This window comes from Protomyctophum parallelum (assembly GCF_964188405.1).
Source record: "Protomyctophum parallelum genome assembly, chromosome: 18".
NCBI classification, from domain to species: domain Eukaryota; kingdom Metazoa; phylum Chordata; class Actinopteri; order Myctophiformes; family Myctophidae; genus Protomyctophum; species Protomyctophum parallelum.
In genome coordinates, this window is record NC_139716.1 from 15,626,370 (window position 1) to 15,645,384 (window position 19,015).

The 19,015-nt window shown below is 47.9% G+C and overlaps 1 protein-coding gene across 1 annotated transcript in view; it reads left to right on the top strand.

Moving 5' to 3' along the window:
• Positions 1-19,015, top strand: part of LOC310875988 (SLIT-ROBO Rho GTPase-activating protein 3-like) — a gene marked incomplete at its 3' end in the record, with an annotated part of 97,434 nt that overhangs the window by 12,923 nt on the left and 65,496 nt on the right. Inside the window, exon 2 of the mRNA XM_083789437.1 lies at positions 15,491-15,686. Coding sequence (XP_083645563.1) covers positions 15,491-15,686 — 196 coding nt within the window. The remainder of the gene's footprint in view (positions 1-15,490; positions 15,687-19,015) is intronic.

The following is a 19,015-nucleotide window of genomic DNA, read 5'->3' on the forward strand; positions in this document are numbered from 1 at the left end:
GGGGCAGGAGCCTATGTCCTGTTTCTGTAGCCATAAGGCCCATGGGGCAGGAGCCTATGTCCTGTTTCTGTAGCCATGAGGCCCATAGGGGCAGGAGCCTATGTCCTGTTTCTGTAGCCATAAGGCCCATAGGGGCAGGAGCCTATGTCCTGTTTCTGTAGCCATGAGGCCCATAGGGGCAGGAGCCTATGTCCTGTTTCTGTAGCCATAAGGCCCATGGGGCAGGAGCCTATGTCCTGTTTCTGTAGCGTGAGGCAGCTTGATGTACAAGTACACCCCCTGGACATGACTCTTACCCCCCAATCCAACCCTTGATGCTGAGTGTCAAGCAGGGAGGCACTGGGTCCCATTTTTACAGTCTTTGGTATGTATTGACAATTACGTCAGTTGTCAACAGATAAAAACTAGACTAAAATGTTAGGAAGGGACTAGTGGACAAGAGATCCAGTATAAGTCATTTTCCACTTGGTTGCATGCTGAAAATGGCAGATCTACAAGCTCAAAATCGACTGTAGATGTAGTCGACTGAAAATCTCATGACATTTAGTCCACTAAAACTATAGACACATTCCAGGTGACTAAAATGTGACTAAAACTAAATGAAAACCATATTCAAAAGACTATAAATCTAAATTTGCTGCCAAAAACAACACGGTGTGACACGCCACTACATGTTGCACATGCAGGCGTACTCCAGTGACGTTATGCGTTCTTTGTGTCGTATATCGTGGTGTGGTTCGTTGTCAAAAGTCAACTGTTGTCCCTATAGAATACATCATTCAAGGGTTAACCTGCTTAACCCATTCTGACCCGAGATCAGATTCTATATACATGTCTTCTACATCCTGACAGTTTTCTGAAATACCTCATGTTTCTGGGCCTATATCACTCAATATTTCATGTCAAGGACCCCAAAAATGATCTGCAATTGTCCTCCGAGACCCCCATCTGAAAATATGTTGTTCCAGGGACCCTCCAGAAGCAAAGCTTTGAGTTAAAAACGTTTGTCCTGAAAAAGAAATATTCCAAATTTGAGACACATTTTCACGATTTTTCAAAAGTAGCAGACCTACAAGCTCGTAGCGCTATGAGCTTGTAGGTCTGCTATTTTTCAATAGCTAAAGCATAACATAGTGCTATAACACCAAAAGGGGTTCCTGCCCAAAATGGCTTAACCCATTCTGAACGGGAACCCATTTTGGTGTTAGCATCATGTTATGCTTTAGCTATTGAAAAATAGCAGATCTACAAGCTCATAGCGCGCCACCGAGTGGCGCGCTACGAGCTTGTAGGTCTGCTATTTTTGAAAAAATCGAAGAACGACTGACATTTTTAGAATCTGATCTCAGGTCAGAATGGGTTAATCAGACCAGTGTGTGTCCAGTGGAAACCTCGTATGAATCTGATCTCAGGTCAGAATGGGTTAAGCACTTATTAAACCCCCCATACTGGCTAATGCTTTGTTGGCCCCTGGCGGGGTCCCCCAGGGGTCTGTACTCGGCCCCCCTTCTTTATTCTTCCATTTACCGAGTCCAAATGTCTGTCTGTGCTAAAAACAGCCGATCTAAAGAGCTCATTGTAGATCAGTAACCGTTCTCTCCCAGATGGCACTATTTAAGTAACCTTTATAATGCCTACAATAGAAAGCAAAGAAAAGGACCATTACTTGCACCAACAATGACAAACATACCATTCAAAAAACAATATATAATTTAGGCATTTAGCCGATGCTCTTAATTGAACACGTTTATGCCATACCACAATATATCAATATCCAACATCACAGACAATATCCAGTCTAACGTGTTGGACGTAATATATACATAAGGATAAGGATATATTATTGATACTAGGGATGTCCCGATCACGTGGTTTTTTTGTGCTCCCGATCCGAATCCGATCATTTAAGTATAACATTAAAGTATAACATAATGCTTAAAACACCAAAGGGGTTCCCGCCCTGAATGGGTTAAAGAAGGCAAGCAATGTTTTTGAGTAGTCCATGATAAAGAATGGGCAGGATACAGTAGGCTAGTCTCTACTGTAACCAGGTTACAGTAACCTGGTTACAGTAGAGGCTAGCCTACTGTAACCAGGTTACAGTAGGCTAGTCTTTACTGTAACCAGGTTACAGTAGGCTAGTCTCTACTGTACAGCTCAGGGCCGCGTTTAAGAGCCAATAGGACGGAAGGAATGGGATGTGGGCCAACTGGGGTCTTTACATTCTGCTCCAGTTAGCATTAGCATCAACCGACGCTATCGTCATGAATCCCTTCACTCAGAGCTGGCGTTTACATCTAAGAGGGTTAACTCCAGACAGGCCCGTCACGACAAATACCATCGCCTGATCGCCACCGCTTGAGATAATCCCAATTCATTGTCACATGCCATCCATCCATCTATACATCTATCATCCATCCATCTATACATCTATCCATCCATCCATCCATCCGTATGAATTAAAATGTGACCCACTGTCAATGTGGGCCGGTCATTGGATTTTTTTTTTTTTTTAATATATTCTTTTATCCCACGATTTTGTAACCCATTTTTCACACCTGTGTCAATCATCTAATTTTAATGTGATCCTGGGCTCTACACACCCTCCAGCAACCTAGTCCCCATCTATGGGGGACAAGGGGAGAGCAACAGACTTGAACTCATGCTTCCTTCATGCCTGAGTGTCCAAGTTGCTCCTTTACACCTGACAGGGGGGAGTTTCCCTGGTTGGACGTCGTAGCGCGTGGAAGGAACACGTTATTCCAACCAGTTCCTTTCCCCTCCATCAGGCGCCCCGGCTGGCCAGGGGGAGGCAGTTTAGAGACCAGGATTTTTGTTTTGTTTTTTCATGTCATGTGAAAACAGGGAATCATAGCTTCAAATCATTATATTGGTTGTTCAGTTTGACCCACCAGTTTAGGAGATATGGCTTATAGAGTAATAATAATGTCTCGCAGAGAAACAGCGAGTTGATAAAACAGGCTTGAAAAGTTTCACTTCTGTGGCCGGAAAGGTTGCCAGTTGGAACCCTGTGGGTTCAACCCAGCCTGTACTACTATAGTGTCCCTCTCTCCTGTCCACCCAGCCTGTGGTACTATAGTCTCTCTCTCTCCTGTCCACCCAGCCTGTGGTACTATAGTCTCTCTCTCTCCTGTCCACCCAGCCTGTGGTACTATAGTCTCTCTCTCTCTCTCTCCTGTCCACCCAGCCTGTGGTACTAAACACACAGTAAATGCAGATCTGCATTCCTCGGTGCAGATTGGCAGGCGACTCCCTCTCTCTGCGTGGCATTCATCAGGGCAGGGCAGGATGAAAGAATGCTTTGACTGTATGATACTAGCATGACATGATGTCATTATGTCTGTCAGGGCTACAATACAACCATGACATGATGTCACTATATGTCTGTCAGGGCTGCATTACCACAATACAACCATGACATGATGTCACTATATGTATGTCAGGGCTGCATTACCACAATACAACCATGACATGATGTCACTATATGTCTGTCAGGCCTGCATTACCACAATACAACCATGACATGATGTCATGTCTGTCAGGGCCTGCATTACGACAAAAGAAAAGTTTCTTTCAGTATAAATGGCTTTTTTGGTATGCCCCCCCCCCCCCCCTCCTCCCCCACCGTGTGATGTCATGTTGATGACATCATCACACATCGTCATCATCATGCTAAAGACACGGCTCACTTCACCAAAGTGTGTTTTTTCAGTTGTTGTTGGTAGTCATGCAGGCTGCCAGTTCCTATTGGCTGTCGGTAGTCATGGCTGCCAGTTCCTTTTGGCTGTTGGTAATCATGGCTGCCAGTTCCTATTGGTTGTTGGAGCCAGCCAGCCAGACAGACATCCAGTTAGCCAGCGAGCCAGCCAGCCAGACAGACATCCAGTTAGCCAGCTAGCCAGACTCATAGACATCCAGTGAGCCAGCGAGACAGCGATACAGACAGACATCCGTTTAGCCAGCGAGCCAATTATCCAGCCAGGCCAGACAGCCATACAGCCATACATACAGGAAAGCAGACAGCGACTTATCCATTCATCCTTCCAGTCAGACCAACATTCAGACAGAAATTCAGTTATCCAGCCAGAGAGTCTGTTGGTAGTCATGGCTGCCAGTTCCCACCTGATGTTGTGTGGGAGTCCATTCTTTTTCAGACCGTACTGAATAACTGCTAGCTTACACAACGTCTTCAGGCTAGGACTGAATTCCAAGACATACAGGTCATCAGGTGTGTTTCCTCCTCCGAAGAGGACGACACGATCTCCCATCATGCAACAGCACATCCTAGACGTCGGAGACGGGCCTTTCCCCTCGGGCTCGACCCTCTTCCAGGAGAAGGTCTCTGGACTGAACCTCCACAGATCATTGAAGGTCTGGTTACCGCTCGAGCCACCAAATATGTACAGCTCTCCATTGTATGTAAAGACTGAATGACTCCAGCGTCCTTCTGTAATGATCTGTGGATATTCTATAGAGGGTGTGTTCAGCCATTGGTTGGTATCTGTGTCAAACACTCTGATGGTGTTGTAGAAGCCTCCTAATACAAACATCTTTGTCCCGATGATGGTGGAAGAGTGACCCTCACTGATACATCGACCTCTGGTATGAATTAAAGACCAGAACATTGTGCTGGTGTCCAACTTGTACATGTCATCAGTGTATTCAGTCAGCTTGGTGTCTCCGCCCTGGATAAACATGACCTTCCCCAACGCACAGGCTGAGTGGTGCCTCCTCCCCTCTGGAGCAGCCCCAGAGACCCTGGGTCTGAACCATATGTGGCCGTCGACGTCCAATGCACTCAGCACATTGAAATACTCCCCTCTCCATATCCCTCCCCAGAGGTAGACGGTATCTTCGATGAGCACAGCTGTGTGGCCTTCACGCTTGGAGGGAACCTCTAGGGGGTGTCCTCCTCCTCTCCCGGGGTTCTCTGGGGTCAACTTCCTCCAGCGTAACGACACTGTGTTGAAGACGTGAACGTCACCGTCTCCTCCAAAGCAGTACAGCTCCTTCTCCACCGCCACCACAGCAGCAGAACGGGCCTCCTTACCGGGTCCTCCTTTCAGGTGTGTCGTCCAGTGAAGCATTTCTCTCCGTTCTTGGAAGGTCACGCGTTGGTATGAGGTCAAAGGTCACTGTGTTGGCACGGGGTCCAAGGTCACTGCGTTGGTACGAGGTCAAAGGTCACTGTGTCCGTACGAGGTCAAAGGTCACTGCGATGGCACGAGGTCAAAGGTCACTGCGTTGGTACGAGTTCAAAGGTCACTGTGTCCATACGAGGTCAAAGGTCACTGCGTTGGCACGGGGTCAAAGGTCACTGCGTTGGTACGAGGTCAAAGGTCACTGTGTCCGTACGAGGTCAAAGGTCACTGTGATGGTACGATGTCAAAGGTCACTGCGTTGGCACGAGGTCAAAGGTAACTGCGTTGGTACGAGCCACTGAAACACGTTGCGTTTGTCGTACGATGTGTTTTATATCACGTGGGGTCGTCATGATGCGATGTCGTTATGATGCGATTGAATGACGTTGCTCAACCGATTGGGCCACGCAGTCCATGACATCATCAGTCTTCCATATTTGGACATTGAGTACAAGTTGTTTGTACTCAAACAACTTGAGTTGGGGTGTCCCTGGAACTGAATCAATTGAGATGGGGGGCCGCAGTCTTTAACTCTGAGAGTGTACAAATGGGACCAAACAGACCCGTTGGGGTCTGTTTGGTCCTATTTGTACACTCACAGAGTTACATTAACATTGATTTCACAATATAAATCGGGGTCCCAGATATAAAAATGCAATTGTAATGGCTGAGAATCTCTGCTAGAGCCGTAAAGATCTTCTCATATGGGGGGTCCCTGGCATGTCTCTTCAAATGGGGGGTCTTATGGGGGGTCCCTGGCATGTCTCTTCAAATGGGGGGTACCGTGGGCTAATTAGCGTCAATGTGGGGATCACGGGTTTGATTTGTGCCAGACGATGTGAGTGAGCGTGTGGGGCCTGGGTTAGGTGACATGTGACTAGTCGTGCATGGATAAACTGCAGACACGGCCCCGGAGTGCCATTGGCCATTTGGACATGCTGTGTGCCAGCCAGGATATTCTACTACAGACAGACAGACAGACAGACAGACAGACAGACAGACAGACAGTCTCTCCATCTCCTCTCCTAGGGGAGATGTGCTGCCCTCTCACTGCAGCAGTGCGGAAAGCCCTGTCAGAGCCAACAGTGTGAAGGCCGTTCCACTCTGACATTATCTGTCTGTGATCTCCCCCATCTCTCTCTCTCTGGCCACAGAGCTACGGTACCACCACCACTGAGCTCTATTTTATTCCGTTAAAAGTGTTTTATCACATTACATTCACACGCAGGCAGAGGAAGGCACCAACCTGCTCATCGGAGTCTTGCTCGAGGACACTTCGGCACTAACTCTGGGGGACAGCCGGGGATTGAACCGGGAAACTTCTTTCGTGTTGAATGTGGACCATCATTCGTCTTAACCACTTAAACCCGTACTGTATACATGGCTGCTGTCGGCCAGATAACTCTTATATTTTTAGTTTTGTGGGTTTCTTTTAGGTAAATTAACATCCTACTTTACAATTTTGAAAGTCAGGCCCATCTTTAACTGCTTGACTCTGTCTGTCTTCCACCCTGAGCCAGCCTATGCTGTCAAAATGCTCCATAGAGGTGGGTCATGGGCCCTATACTGTAGGTGAAGAAGGATTAGTTTGTTTTGAGAAGTTTGAAGCTTGGTTCTCTGTGCCATTGAGGTGTTAGGGAACCAGGACGTACAAGCATAGTCAAACATGGGCGTACTGTAGTACTGTATGTAGTTTACGTACATCAAGGCTTCATGTGTCCCTCGATGAGCTCCGACACGTCTCCGTTTACTGTCTCGTGAAGCGTGAGGTTATGTAACCGATCATAACCATAACCAGATCGACCGCTTCAGCGACCGCACGAGCTAGGAGCTGATCTTTGCTCTCGTCTTTCCCCCCCCCTTCTTTCTTTCTTTCTTTCTTTCTTTCTTTCTTTCTTTCTTTCTTTCTTTTTTCTTTTCTCTTTTTTTGCACTGCTTCAAAGCTCTGTCTCTGTCTCTGTCTCTGTCTCTGTCTCTGTCTCTGTCTCTGTCTCTGTCTCTGTCTCTCTCTCTCTCTCTCTCTCTCTCTCTCTCTCTCTCTCTCTCTCTCTCTCTCTCTCTCTCTCTCAATTCTCTGGAAGTAATTAATTCTTTGCTCATAAACTCTTGTAAAAAGTAACCGGAGCATCTTAACGACCCAGGGTTTAAAACATTCCGGACGGGAACCCCTTTTGATGTTTTAAGCATTATATTATACTTTAGCTTTTGAAAAATAGCAGATCTACAAGCTGCGTAGCGCGGCACTCGGTGCCCTGGAACAACATATGTTCAGATGGGGGGGTCGGCAGCCAAATACATCTTTTAGGTCCTTGGCATGAAGAAACCACTGCTAAGATGAAGATGAAGATTTCCTGATTTAGACGACATTTGTATAGAATCTGGTCTCAGTCCTGAATGGGTTAAAACATTCCACTCGTGTTGGAGGAAAATAAACATTAGCACACACACACACACACACACACACACACACACACACACACACACACACACACACACACACACACACACACACACACACACACACACACACACACACACACACACAGGACTTACGTGTGGAGTGGGATCTCTACGGCAGCAGCTCTCAGTAGTAAAAAAAAACCCCAAATGAATTTGTATTTGGCTGCGGACTCACTGAGGCAACAGCCCGGCTTTAATGATCTTAAATCCCTTTAATTTAGATCGTATTTTTTAGTAATAGTACAACATAAAAATTACAGAGACTTTAGTTGTCACTGTACAATACTGTACAAACACCCTTTTGGTGTTTCAAGCATTGTGTTATACTTTAGCTATTGAAAAATAGCAGATCTACAAGCTCATAGCGCGGCAATGAACTTGTAGGTCTGCTATTTTTGAAAAATCGTGAAAATGTACCTCAAATCTTTTGAGTATATATTCTTTCAGAGTTTCAGTTTTTAACTCAAATCTTTGCTTTTTTGGGGGGGGGGGTGCCCTGGAACAACATATTTTCAGATGGGGATCGGCGGCCAAATACATATACTTTTTGAAACATGAAAAAAACTTTATGAAAAAACGCTTTAAAAAACATTAAAAAATAAACGTTATAAAAAAGCATTATAAACGTTATAAAAAAACCCCGGTTTAGCCAGTTAACCAAAGGCAAAAGCAGGCGAAAAATCACCATAAAAACATTGAAAAACGCAAGGCGGTTCGAGACAGATTCTGTGAAAGCACCAATAACCCATTTTGACGATTCTACAAATAATTATCTCCTAAATCCTGACAGTTTTCTGAAAATCCCTGTGTTTCTATATCAGTCGTTCTCCAACATTTTCATGTCAAGGACCCCAAAAATTATTTTGTCCCGCCCTCCCCATCTGAACATAAAGCAAAAGCAAAGATTTGAGTTAAAAACTTTGGCTCTGAAAGAATCTATATTCAAAGATTTGCGCCACATTTTCAAGTTTTTTTTTTTTTTTTTGCAGACCTACAAGTTCGTAGCAGCGCCACCGAGATCTGCTATTTTTCAATATAGCTAAAGTATAACATAATGCTTAAAACACCAAAAGGGGTTCTGCGCCCCAAAATGGGATAAGGTTCCAAGAACTAAAGTTATTTAGGTGTAAGAGGATCAGGCCCTCAGAGTGAGCACACAGAAATGGTGCCATCTTATAAAATAATGAGCGTTCGCGAGGAGGACCAATTATAATGAGAAAAGGGTTGAAAAGGGCCCACAGTTTGAGGTCGGTGGCGGTGGTGGTGTATCGTATTCTTATTGAAGACTTCTCTTTACATCTTCAAAAGGCCTCTTTTTATTCTTATGCACTTGAACTGCTGCTTTGAAGCCTCATTTAACCCATTCTGACCTGAGATCAGATTCTAAAAATGTTCTTCTACATCCTGACCGTTTTCTGAAAAAGCTTTATGTTTCTATGTCAGTCGTTCTTCGATTTTTCAAAAATATCAGACCTACAAGCTCGTAGCGCGCCACTCGGTGGCGCGCTATGAGCTTGTACATCTGCTATTTTTCAATAGCTAAAGCATATAGCATGCTGCTAACACCAAAAGGGGTTCCCGCCCAACATGGGATAATATAACGATGGCTTGTTCTCCAACGAACCGACGCCAGATTCATTGATCAGATGGATTGTCCCTTAGCAACCCTTCTAAAAATAACCAGCTGCAATATCGGAGGGAATGCAAATGTATTATCATATTGTTTCTATCGGGCAGAAAAGCCCCTTATCTCCATTATTTAGACTGATTGTTTTCCTCACTTCTGTTTCAAGGACCCCCCCCCCCCCCCCGTTTGATGTGCAATTTACAATTTAGGCATTTAGCAGACGCTCTTGATCCAGAGCGACTTACATTTAAGCAAAAACAAAGCATGTCATACATCACATAATATAAAAAGTAGTTATCATGAATCGTGTATAAACTAATACGTAACAGTGGAGTATCTATGTCAACTATACATACTATACTATATTATATATTATACATATAAAGTACTATAAAGTGCTATGACTACATGAAATGCAATTCTAGTGCTGTCTACGTAACGAGCTATAAGTCTGTCTAAAATACTATCTAAGTCGACATAAAGTGCTATCTAAGGGGCTAGGGCTAGGGCAAGTGCTATGGGCCATGGTGGCCATCTGAAGAGGTGGGTTTTCAGACTACGGCGGAGAGATTGGGAGTGATGCTGCAGTTCTGACTGTGATGGGAAGTGCATTCCACAGTTTTGGAGCCAGAAGGGAGAAGAGTTTGGGACGTGTGGAGCGTTGTTGTCCCGGTGTTTTTAATGAAGGTACCTCCAGCTTCCCTGCGTTGGCTGATCTGAGTGCGCGGGAGGGTTTGTAGGGTACGATCATACTTGTGAGATATGGGGGAGCCATACCTTTGGTTGCTTTGAATGCCAGCATCGGAGTTTTGTATTCTGTGCGGGCAGCGACCGGGAGCCAATGGAGGGAGCGGAGAAGGGGGGAGACATGTGAGAAGTTTGGCTGGTTGAAGACCAAGCCACAGTAGAACCCTCAGTGGTCATTTAAATGAACACTTACGGGTCCATTTGGTTCCATAATAAACGATCAATCGTTTAGCTCATATTGAGATTGGTTGATAATACTAATGCCAATGCATTTGGGGCGACTGTGGCTCAGTCAGGAGGTTGAGCAGGTGGTCCAATGATCCGTGGGTCGGCGGTTCGAATCCTCCTCCTGTCTACATGTCGAAGTGTCCTTGGGCAAAGACACTGAACCCCTAATTGCTCCCGATGTGCAGGTTGGTACCTTGCATGGCTTCCGCCGCAATCGGTGTATGAATGTGTGTGTGAATGGGTGAATGTAATGCACAATCTATGTAAAGGTGTATGAATGTGTGTGTGAATGGGTGAATGTAAGGCACAATCAATGTAAAGGTGTGTGAATGTGTGTGTGAATGGGTGAATGTAATGCACAATCTATGTAAAGGTGTGTGAAGGTGTGTGTGAATGGGTGAATGTAATGCACAATCTATGTAAAGGTGTGAGTGAATGGGTGAATGTAATGCACAATCTATGTAAATGTGTGTGAATGTGTGAGTGAATGGGTGAATGTAATGCACAATCTATGTAAAGGTGTGAGTGAATGGGTGAATGTAATGCACAATCTATGTAAAGGTGTGTGAATGTGTGTGTGAATGGGTGAATGTAATGCACAATCTATGTAAAGGTGTATGAATGTGTGTGTGAATGGGTGAATGTAATCTATGTGTAAAGCAGCTTGGATAAAGGCGCTATATAAATGCACCATTTACCATTTACCACAATGCATCGTCGATCATATCAGTATCTGCCCTAAAAATGCTATATCGTCATCGGATCAATATCCCCGCCCCGACCCGTCCCCTCTTTGGGAGCGATGTGGGTCATCAGGGCGGGGCGCTGTGGGGTCTTTTTCCCCGTCCGACGGTTAGACAGATAGACGGGAAACAGGGAATGACTCGCCGGCAAAGGGTCGTCGGGTATATCGGGACTCGAAACCCTGCAACACGCTGTCAGGCATGCGCCCGTATGTGGTACGCTACGCGCCGCCCTGGACCGCTGCTGGTGTTAGCATCATGCTATGCTTTAGCTATTGAAAAATAGCAGATCTACAAGCTCATAGCGCGCCACCGAGTGGCACGCTATGAGCTTGTAGGTCTGCTATTTTTGGAAAAAATCGAACAACGACTGACATAGAAACATAGCTTTTTATCAGAAAACTGTCAGGATGTAGAAGACATTTGTAGAATCTGATCTCGGGTCCTATAAATGGGTTAAATGAGGCTTCAAAGCAGCAGTTGCTGGCCCGCTGCTGGCCAGCGCCCGTATGTGGTACGCTACGGGCCAGCGGGCCCCCCGTCCTCCCTCTCCGTTTACTGAACAAGGTCCATAGCTGCTCCGTCTCTCTCCAGACACAGGCTGGGGGTTGTTGTGTGTTGAGAGGCAGTGAAAGTTGCCCTTGTCCCTTTGGAGGGTTATGCTAAACAGACGGCATGCTGCTGCTGCACGCCCAGCCTAGCTATAGCTAGCTGGGGTGGGGGGGGATAGCAGAGTCACAAGCTCACGGCACGTTGCGCCCGTGGCGTGGCGTGAGCTTGTGGCTCTGCTATTTTGGTGCAGGGCACGCAATGGAAGCTATGGCAGCCTGACAGCCTGACGCGGTCCTGCATGAAGCTAGAGAGATGCCTCCAGAGGCACGTATACCGTATCCACGGTAACCATCCCGCCTCCCGGGCAACGATGGAGGCGAGAGGGGTGGCAAACACTCGGCATGCTCCTTCCCCTCGCTCTCTCTCTCTCTCTCTCTGTCTCACACACACACACACACACACACACACACACACACACACACACACACACACACACACACACACACACACACACACACACACACACACTGACTATTTCACTCTCTTTCTCCATCTCTCTCTCTCTCTCTCTCTCTCTCTCTCTCTCTCTCTCTCCTTCACACATACTTAGGCACACGCAAGCATGCAGGCACGCACACACACACACACACACACACATACACGCCCCCCCCGCACGCACGCTTGTGGTGATGAGGCAATTTTTTGCTGCGCTTTTTCATTAATACAGAAAGTCCATTTAGGAGAGAACAAAAGGGGGTCTTGTCTCTGCGGGCGGGGCGGGGTGGCGTCGTTTCCATTGAGACATTTCCTACGTACGGACGTCCATAAGAGCACGCACGCTCTGCTGGAATGGCCTCTCCAGGGGTCAAAGGGTCGACCACTTCCTATTGTCTTGTGGGAGCGAGAGAGAGAGAGAGGCTTTTGTGTGCTCGAGGCCGCGCTGTGCGTATAAATCGTGAAGTCGCTCAATCAATGCATGATCTTCGTAGAGGATCCTAACCATTTATACTATATTATACCACTGGTGATACTTGAGCCTTCCCTCTGGTGGTTACGCAGAGGAGTCGCACCAAAAAAGACAAAAGTGGAATGAAATATTTATATTACTATACAGGACCTATACCACGCGTCACGGACAAAGTCAGAGAGAGAAGGATGAGGCTGGCAGGGCACTGCTGCGTCAGGCACCCAGAACTAGAGGCAAGTAAATTGACCCTATGGGAGCCAACCCAGGGCAAAGCCAGGAGGGGAAAGAAGCGTACCACCTAATGTAGACGTGCTGCGGCGCGACAGCTTGGCTGACAGACAACGCTGCAGAGCTCTAGAACCTGATTGTTGGATAGGAAATATGTGGAGGGCAGCGATCCAGGAATCCCGAGTTGGTGTTGGCTAGACCTCACTCTCGCAGCAACTAACTAACTATACAGGAAGTTCTTCTGACCAAGCGATTGGTTAATTGAAATAGGCTCTCCAGCCGTGCTGAAATGAGCGTGACAGCACACCTATAATAGACCGTTAATAGACGATTTGAGAACGGATTAATCACATAATGAAATATCATCAGTTGCGCTGATTAGTGATTAGACTGAGGTTTGTCAGAGCAGCAGCATTATTGGCTAATTAGGAATGGAACACAAAGGGCAGGTCTACGCTGCTGTATTTTAACATCAGTTATTATAGGAATGGAACACAAAGGGCAGGTCTACGCTGCTGTATTTTAACATCAGTTATTATAGGAATGGAACACAAAGGGCAGGTCTACGCTGCTGTATTTTAACATCAGTTATTATAGGAATGGAACACAAAGGGCAGGTCTACGCTGCTGTATTTTAACATCAGTTATTATAGGAATGGAACACAAAGGGCAGGTCTACGCTGCTGTATTTTAACATCAGTTATTATAGGAATGGAACACAAAGGGGTGGGTCTACGCTGCTGTATTTTAACATCAGTTATTATAGGAATGGAACACAAAGGGCAGGTCTACGCTGCTGTATTTTAACATCAGTTATTATAGGAATGGAACACAAAGGGGTGGGTCTACGCTGCTGTATTTTAACATCAGTTATTATGGTGGTACTTGGAGAGACAGATTTTCTTTGAGGTGGTGCTTCAGTATAAAATGGTTAGGAACCACTTTAGTAGAGGATCGACAAAGCTAGTCAAGGACGGTCCATTTTTTATTGGTCATTTGAGCCATGGACCACCGTTGTCAGACCCCAAAACTTTTGGAGACTTTGTTGTCGATATTCTCGGAGGTGACTCATCTCTCTACACTACGGTGGTGAGGTGGATGCCAAGAAGAATGTGAACCGGCTCACCCCCTCTCTCTCTCTCTCTCTCTCTCTCTCTCTCTCTCTCTCTCTCTCTCTCTCCTCCTGTAGCCAAACATAAGCTCTTTGATCTTGTCCATGTTAAGACATCACAGCTTGTAGATCTATATCTTATTATCTTCTTTTCTTTTTTGCTATATATATATATATATATATATATATATATATATATATATGGTGAGAACCACTGACATAGAAACATAAGGTTTAACCCTGTGAGAACCACTGACATAGAAACATAAGGTTTAACCCTGTGAGAACCACTGACATAGAAACATAAGGTTTAACCCTGTGAGAACCACTGACATAGAAACATATAGGGTTAGTCAGAAAACTGTCATGATTTAGAAGGCATTTGTAGAATCTGACCTCAGTCCTAAATGGGTTCATCAAATTTGTGGATTTTGGGGAGCCACTTGACATCCTCTGGGGACCCCCCCGGGTGTCCAGAGTCCTCTGGGGACCCCCTGGGGGTCCAGAGTCCACTGTGACCGTCCCAGAGTCCTCTGGGGACCCCCTGGGGGTCCAGAGTCCACTAGGACCGTCCCAGAGTCCTCTGGGGACCCCCTGGGGGTCCAGAGTCCACTGTGACTGTCCCAGAGTCCTCTGGGGGTCCAGAGTCCACTAGGACCGTCCCAGAGTCCTCTGGGGACCCCCTGGGGGTCCAGAGTCCACTGTGACCGTCCCAGAGTCCTCTGGGGATCCAGAGTCCTCCGGGGACCCCCCTGGGAGTCCAGAGTCCACTGTGACCGTCCCAGAGTCCTCTGGGACTGTCCCAGAGTCCCCTGGGGACCCCCCGGGTGTCCTGAGTCTTCTGGGGACCCCCCCAGGTGTCCCAGAGTCCCCTGGGGACCCCCCTGGGGGTCCAGAGTCCTGACCCTCAGTCTGAGAACCCCTGCCTGCTCCAGGGACAGTTCGTTGTCCTCAGCAGAGAAGTCATCCTGCATGGACTTGGTGCTCTGCCAGACTCCTGTCCTCTGTCTTATCACCAACGCTCTTAAACCAGACACTGATGGCTTTAGTATAGTAGATAGGTAGTAGATAGATAGGTAGTGAAGGGGCTAATGGCTGTGCCCTCTTTTTTAGGGTGTGGTTTAGCGGAGTGGCTGTATGGGGGTGTGGTTTAGCGGAGGGTCTAATGGCTGTTTGGGGGTGTGGTTTAGCGGAGGGGCTAATGGCTGTTTGGGGGTGTGGTTTAGCGGAGGGGCTAATGGCTGTTTGGGGGTGTGGTTTAGCGGAGGGGCTAATGGCTGTTTGGGGGTGTGGTTTAGCGGAGGGGCTAATGGCTGTTTGGGGGTGTGGTTTAGCGAGGGGCTAATGGCTGTTTGGGGGTGTGGTTTAGCGGAGGGGCTAATGGCTGTTTGGGGGTGTGGTTTAGCGGAGGGTCTAATGGCTGTTTGGGGGTGTGGTTTAGCGGAGGGGCTAATGGCTGTGCCCTCTTGTACCCATTCTGACCTGAGATCAGATTCAAAAAATGTTGTTCTTCGATTTAAAAAAAAATAGCAGACCTACAAGCTCGTAGCGCGCCACTCGGTGGCGCGCTACGAGCTTGTAGATCTGCTTTTTTTCAATAGCTAAAGCATGACATGATGCTAACGCTAATGGCTGTGCCCTCTCGGTTCTGTTCGTGTTCTGCAGAGATCCGCAACCAGCTGGTGGAGCAGTTCCGTTGCCTGGAGCAGCAGTCGGAGTCTCGGCTGCAGCTGCTGCAGGACCTGCAGGAGTTCTTCCGGAGGAAGGCGGAGCTGCAGCTGGACTACTCCCGGGGTCTGGACAAGCTGGCCGAGAGGTACTCGGCCAAGATACGCACGTCCAGAGAGCACCAGACCTTCAAGTGAGTCACGCACACGCACACGCACTCATGCCACGCACGCCACGCACATTTAACCCATTCTGACCTGAGATCAGATTCTAAAAATGTCTTCTACATCCTGACAGTTTTCTGAAAAAGCTATGTTTCTGTGTCAGTCGTTCTTCGATTTTTCAAAACTAGCAGACCTACAAGCTCATAGCGCGCCACTCGGTGGCGCGCTATGAGCTTGTAGGTCTGCTATTTTTCAATAGCTAAAGCAAGGGGCACGGTGGCACAGTTGGTAGTGCTGTCACCTCACAGCTAGAAGGTCCTGGGTTCGATTCCCGCTGGGGACGCTGTGGGCACTGGCGGCGTGTTCCCTCCTCCGCGTCATCAGTGCCCATACCCGAGGCGGGGTTTGGTGATAGGGCCTTTCTGTGTGGAGTTTGCATGTTCTCCCCGTGTCCCCTAGGGTAGATACCCTCACAAAGATATGCCGTAATCCTGGTCTCTAAAACTACCTCCCCCTGGCCAGCCGGGGCGCCTGATGGAGGGGAAAGGAACTGGTCGGAATAACGTGTCCCTTCCACGCGCTACGTACGACCGGGGAAATTCCCATCTGTCAGGTGAAAAGAAGCAGCTTGGACTCCTCATGCATAGTATAGGCTACGCTACGTGCTGTAAGACGTTTTAAATGGGTTTCGTTCATTACTGCATTACTTTTTCATTTTCGGGAAGATTCCTCGCATAACGTAACGTACCGTAATAAACAACACTGGTTTATCCGTTGAGTCATACCCATCACTGGAAAGACAGAAAGATAGAGGGGGAGAGGAGAGGAGAGGAGAGGAGAGGAGAGGAGAGGAGAGGAGAGGAGAGGAGAGGAGAGGAGAGGAGAGGAGAGGAGAGGAGAGAGATTGAGGGATGAAATGACCTGCATTGGAATTAGTCTGGCTAATAAGCCAGACTCAAATCACACTGTCGTAATCCGCCGGCAGGCAATTATTTTGGCAACGCGTCTGGCTTTAGCCAGACTACAGTAGAATGGGGACACCCCCGTGCATGGAGGCAGACATCTACAGTAGGATGGGGACACCCCATGCATGGAGGCAGACATCTACAGTAGGATGGGGACACCCCATGCATGGATGGAGGCAGACATCTACAGTAGGATGGGGACACCCCCGTGCATGGAGGCAGACATCTACAGTAGGATGGGGACACCCCATGCATGCATGGAGGCAGACATCTACAGTAGAATGGGGACACCCCATGCATGGATGGAGGCAGACATCTACAGTAGAATGGGGACACCCCATGCATGGATGGATGCAGACATCTACAGTAGAATGGGGACACCCCATGCATGGATGGAGGCAGACATCTACAGTAGAATGGGGACACCCCATGCATGGAGGCAGACATCTACAGTAGAATGGGGACACCCCATGCATGGAGGCAGACATCTACAGTAGAATGGAGACACCCCATGCATGGATGCAGACATCTACAGTAGAATGGGGACACCCCATGCATGGATGGATGCAGACATCTACAGTAGGATGGGGACACCCCATGCATGGATGCAGACATCTACAGTAGAATGGGGACACCCCATGCATGGAGGCAGACATCTACAGTAGGATGGGGACACCCCATGCATGGATGCAGACATCTACAGTAGGATGGGGACACCCCATGCATGGATGCAGACATCTACAGTAGAATGGGGACACCCCATGCATGGAGGCAGACATCTACAGTAGAATGGAGACACCCCATGCATGGATGCAGACATCTACAGTAGAATGGGGACACCCCATGCATGGATGGATGCAGACATCTACAGTAGGATGGGGACACCCCATGCATGGATGCAGACATCTACAGTAGAATGGGGACACCCCATGCATGGAGGCAGACATCTACAGTAGGATGGGGACACCCCATGCATGGAGGGAGACATCTACAGTAGAATGGAGACACCCCATGCATGGATGCAGACATCTACAGTAGAATGGGGACACTCCATGCATGGATGGAGGCAGACATCTACAGTAGGATGGGGACACCCCATGCATGGATGGAGGCAGACATCTACAGTAGAATGGGGACACCCCATGCATGGAGGCAGACATCTACAGTAGAATGGGGACACCCCATGCATGGATGGAGGCAGACATCTACAGTAGAATGGAGACACCCCATGCATGGAGGCAGACATCTACAGTAGGATGGGGACACTCCATGCATGGATGCAGACATCTACAGTAGAATGGAGACACCCCATGCATGGAGGCAGACATCTACAGTAGGATGGGGACACCCCATGCATGGAGGCAGACATCTACAGTAGAATGAGGACACCCCATGCATGGATGGAGGCAGACATCTACAGTAGGATGGGGACACTCCATGCATGGATGCAGACATCTACAGTAGAATGGAGACACCCCATGCATGGAGGCAGACATCTACAGTAGAATGAGGACACCCCATGCATGGAGGCAGACATCTACAGTAGAATGGGGACACCCCATGCATGGAGGCAGACATCTACAGTAGAATGGGGACACCCCATGCATGGAGGCAGACATCTACAGTAGAATGGAGACACTCCATGCATGGATGCAGACATCTACAGTAGAATGGGGACACCCCATGCATGGAGGCAGACATCTACAGTAGGATGGGGACACCCCATGCATGGAGGCAGACATCTACAGTAGAATGAGGACACCCCATGCATGGAGGCAGACATCTACAGTAGAATGGAGACACTCCATGCATGGAGGCAGACATCTACAGTAGAATGGAGACACCCCATGCATGGAGGCAGACATCTACAGTAGAATGGGGACGACCCATGCATGGATGGAGGCAGACATCTACAGTAGAATGGGGACACCCCATGCATGGATGGAGGCAGACATCTACAGTAGAATGGAGACACCCCATGCATGGAGGCAGACATCTACAGTAGAATGGGGACACCCCATGCATGGAGGCAGACATCTACAGTAGAATGGAGACACCCCGTGCATGGATGGATGCAGACATCTACAGTAGGATGGGGACACCCCATGCATGGATGCAGACATCTACAGTAGAATGGGGACACCCCATGCATGGAGGCAGACATCTACAGTAGAATGGGGACGACCCATGCATGGAGGCAGACATCTACAGTAGAATGGAGACACCCCATGCATGGAGGCAGACATCTACAGTAGAATGGAGACGACCCATGCATGGAGGCAGACATCTACAGTAGAATGGAGACACCCCATGCATGGATGGAGGCAGACATCTACAGTAGGATGGGGACACCCCATGCATGGAGGCAGACATCTACAGTAGAATGAGGACAC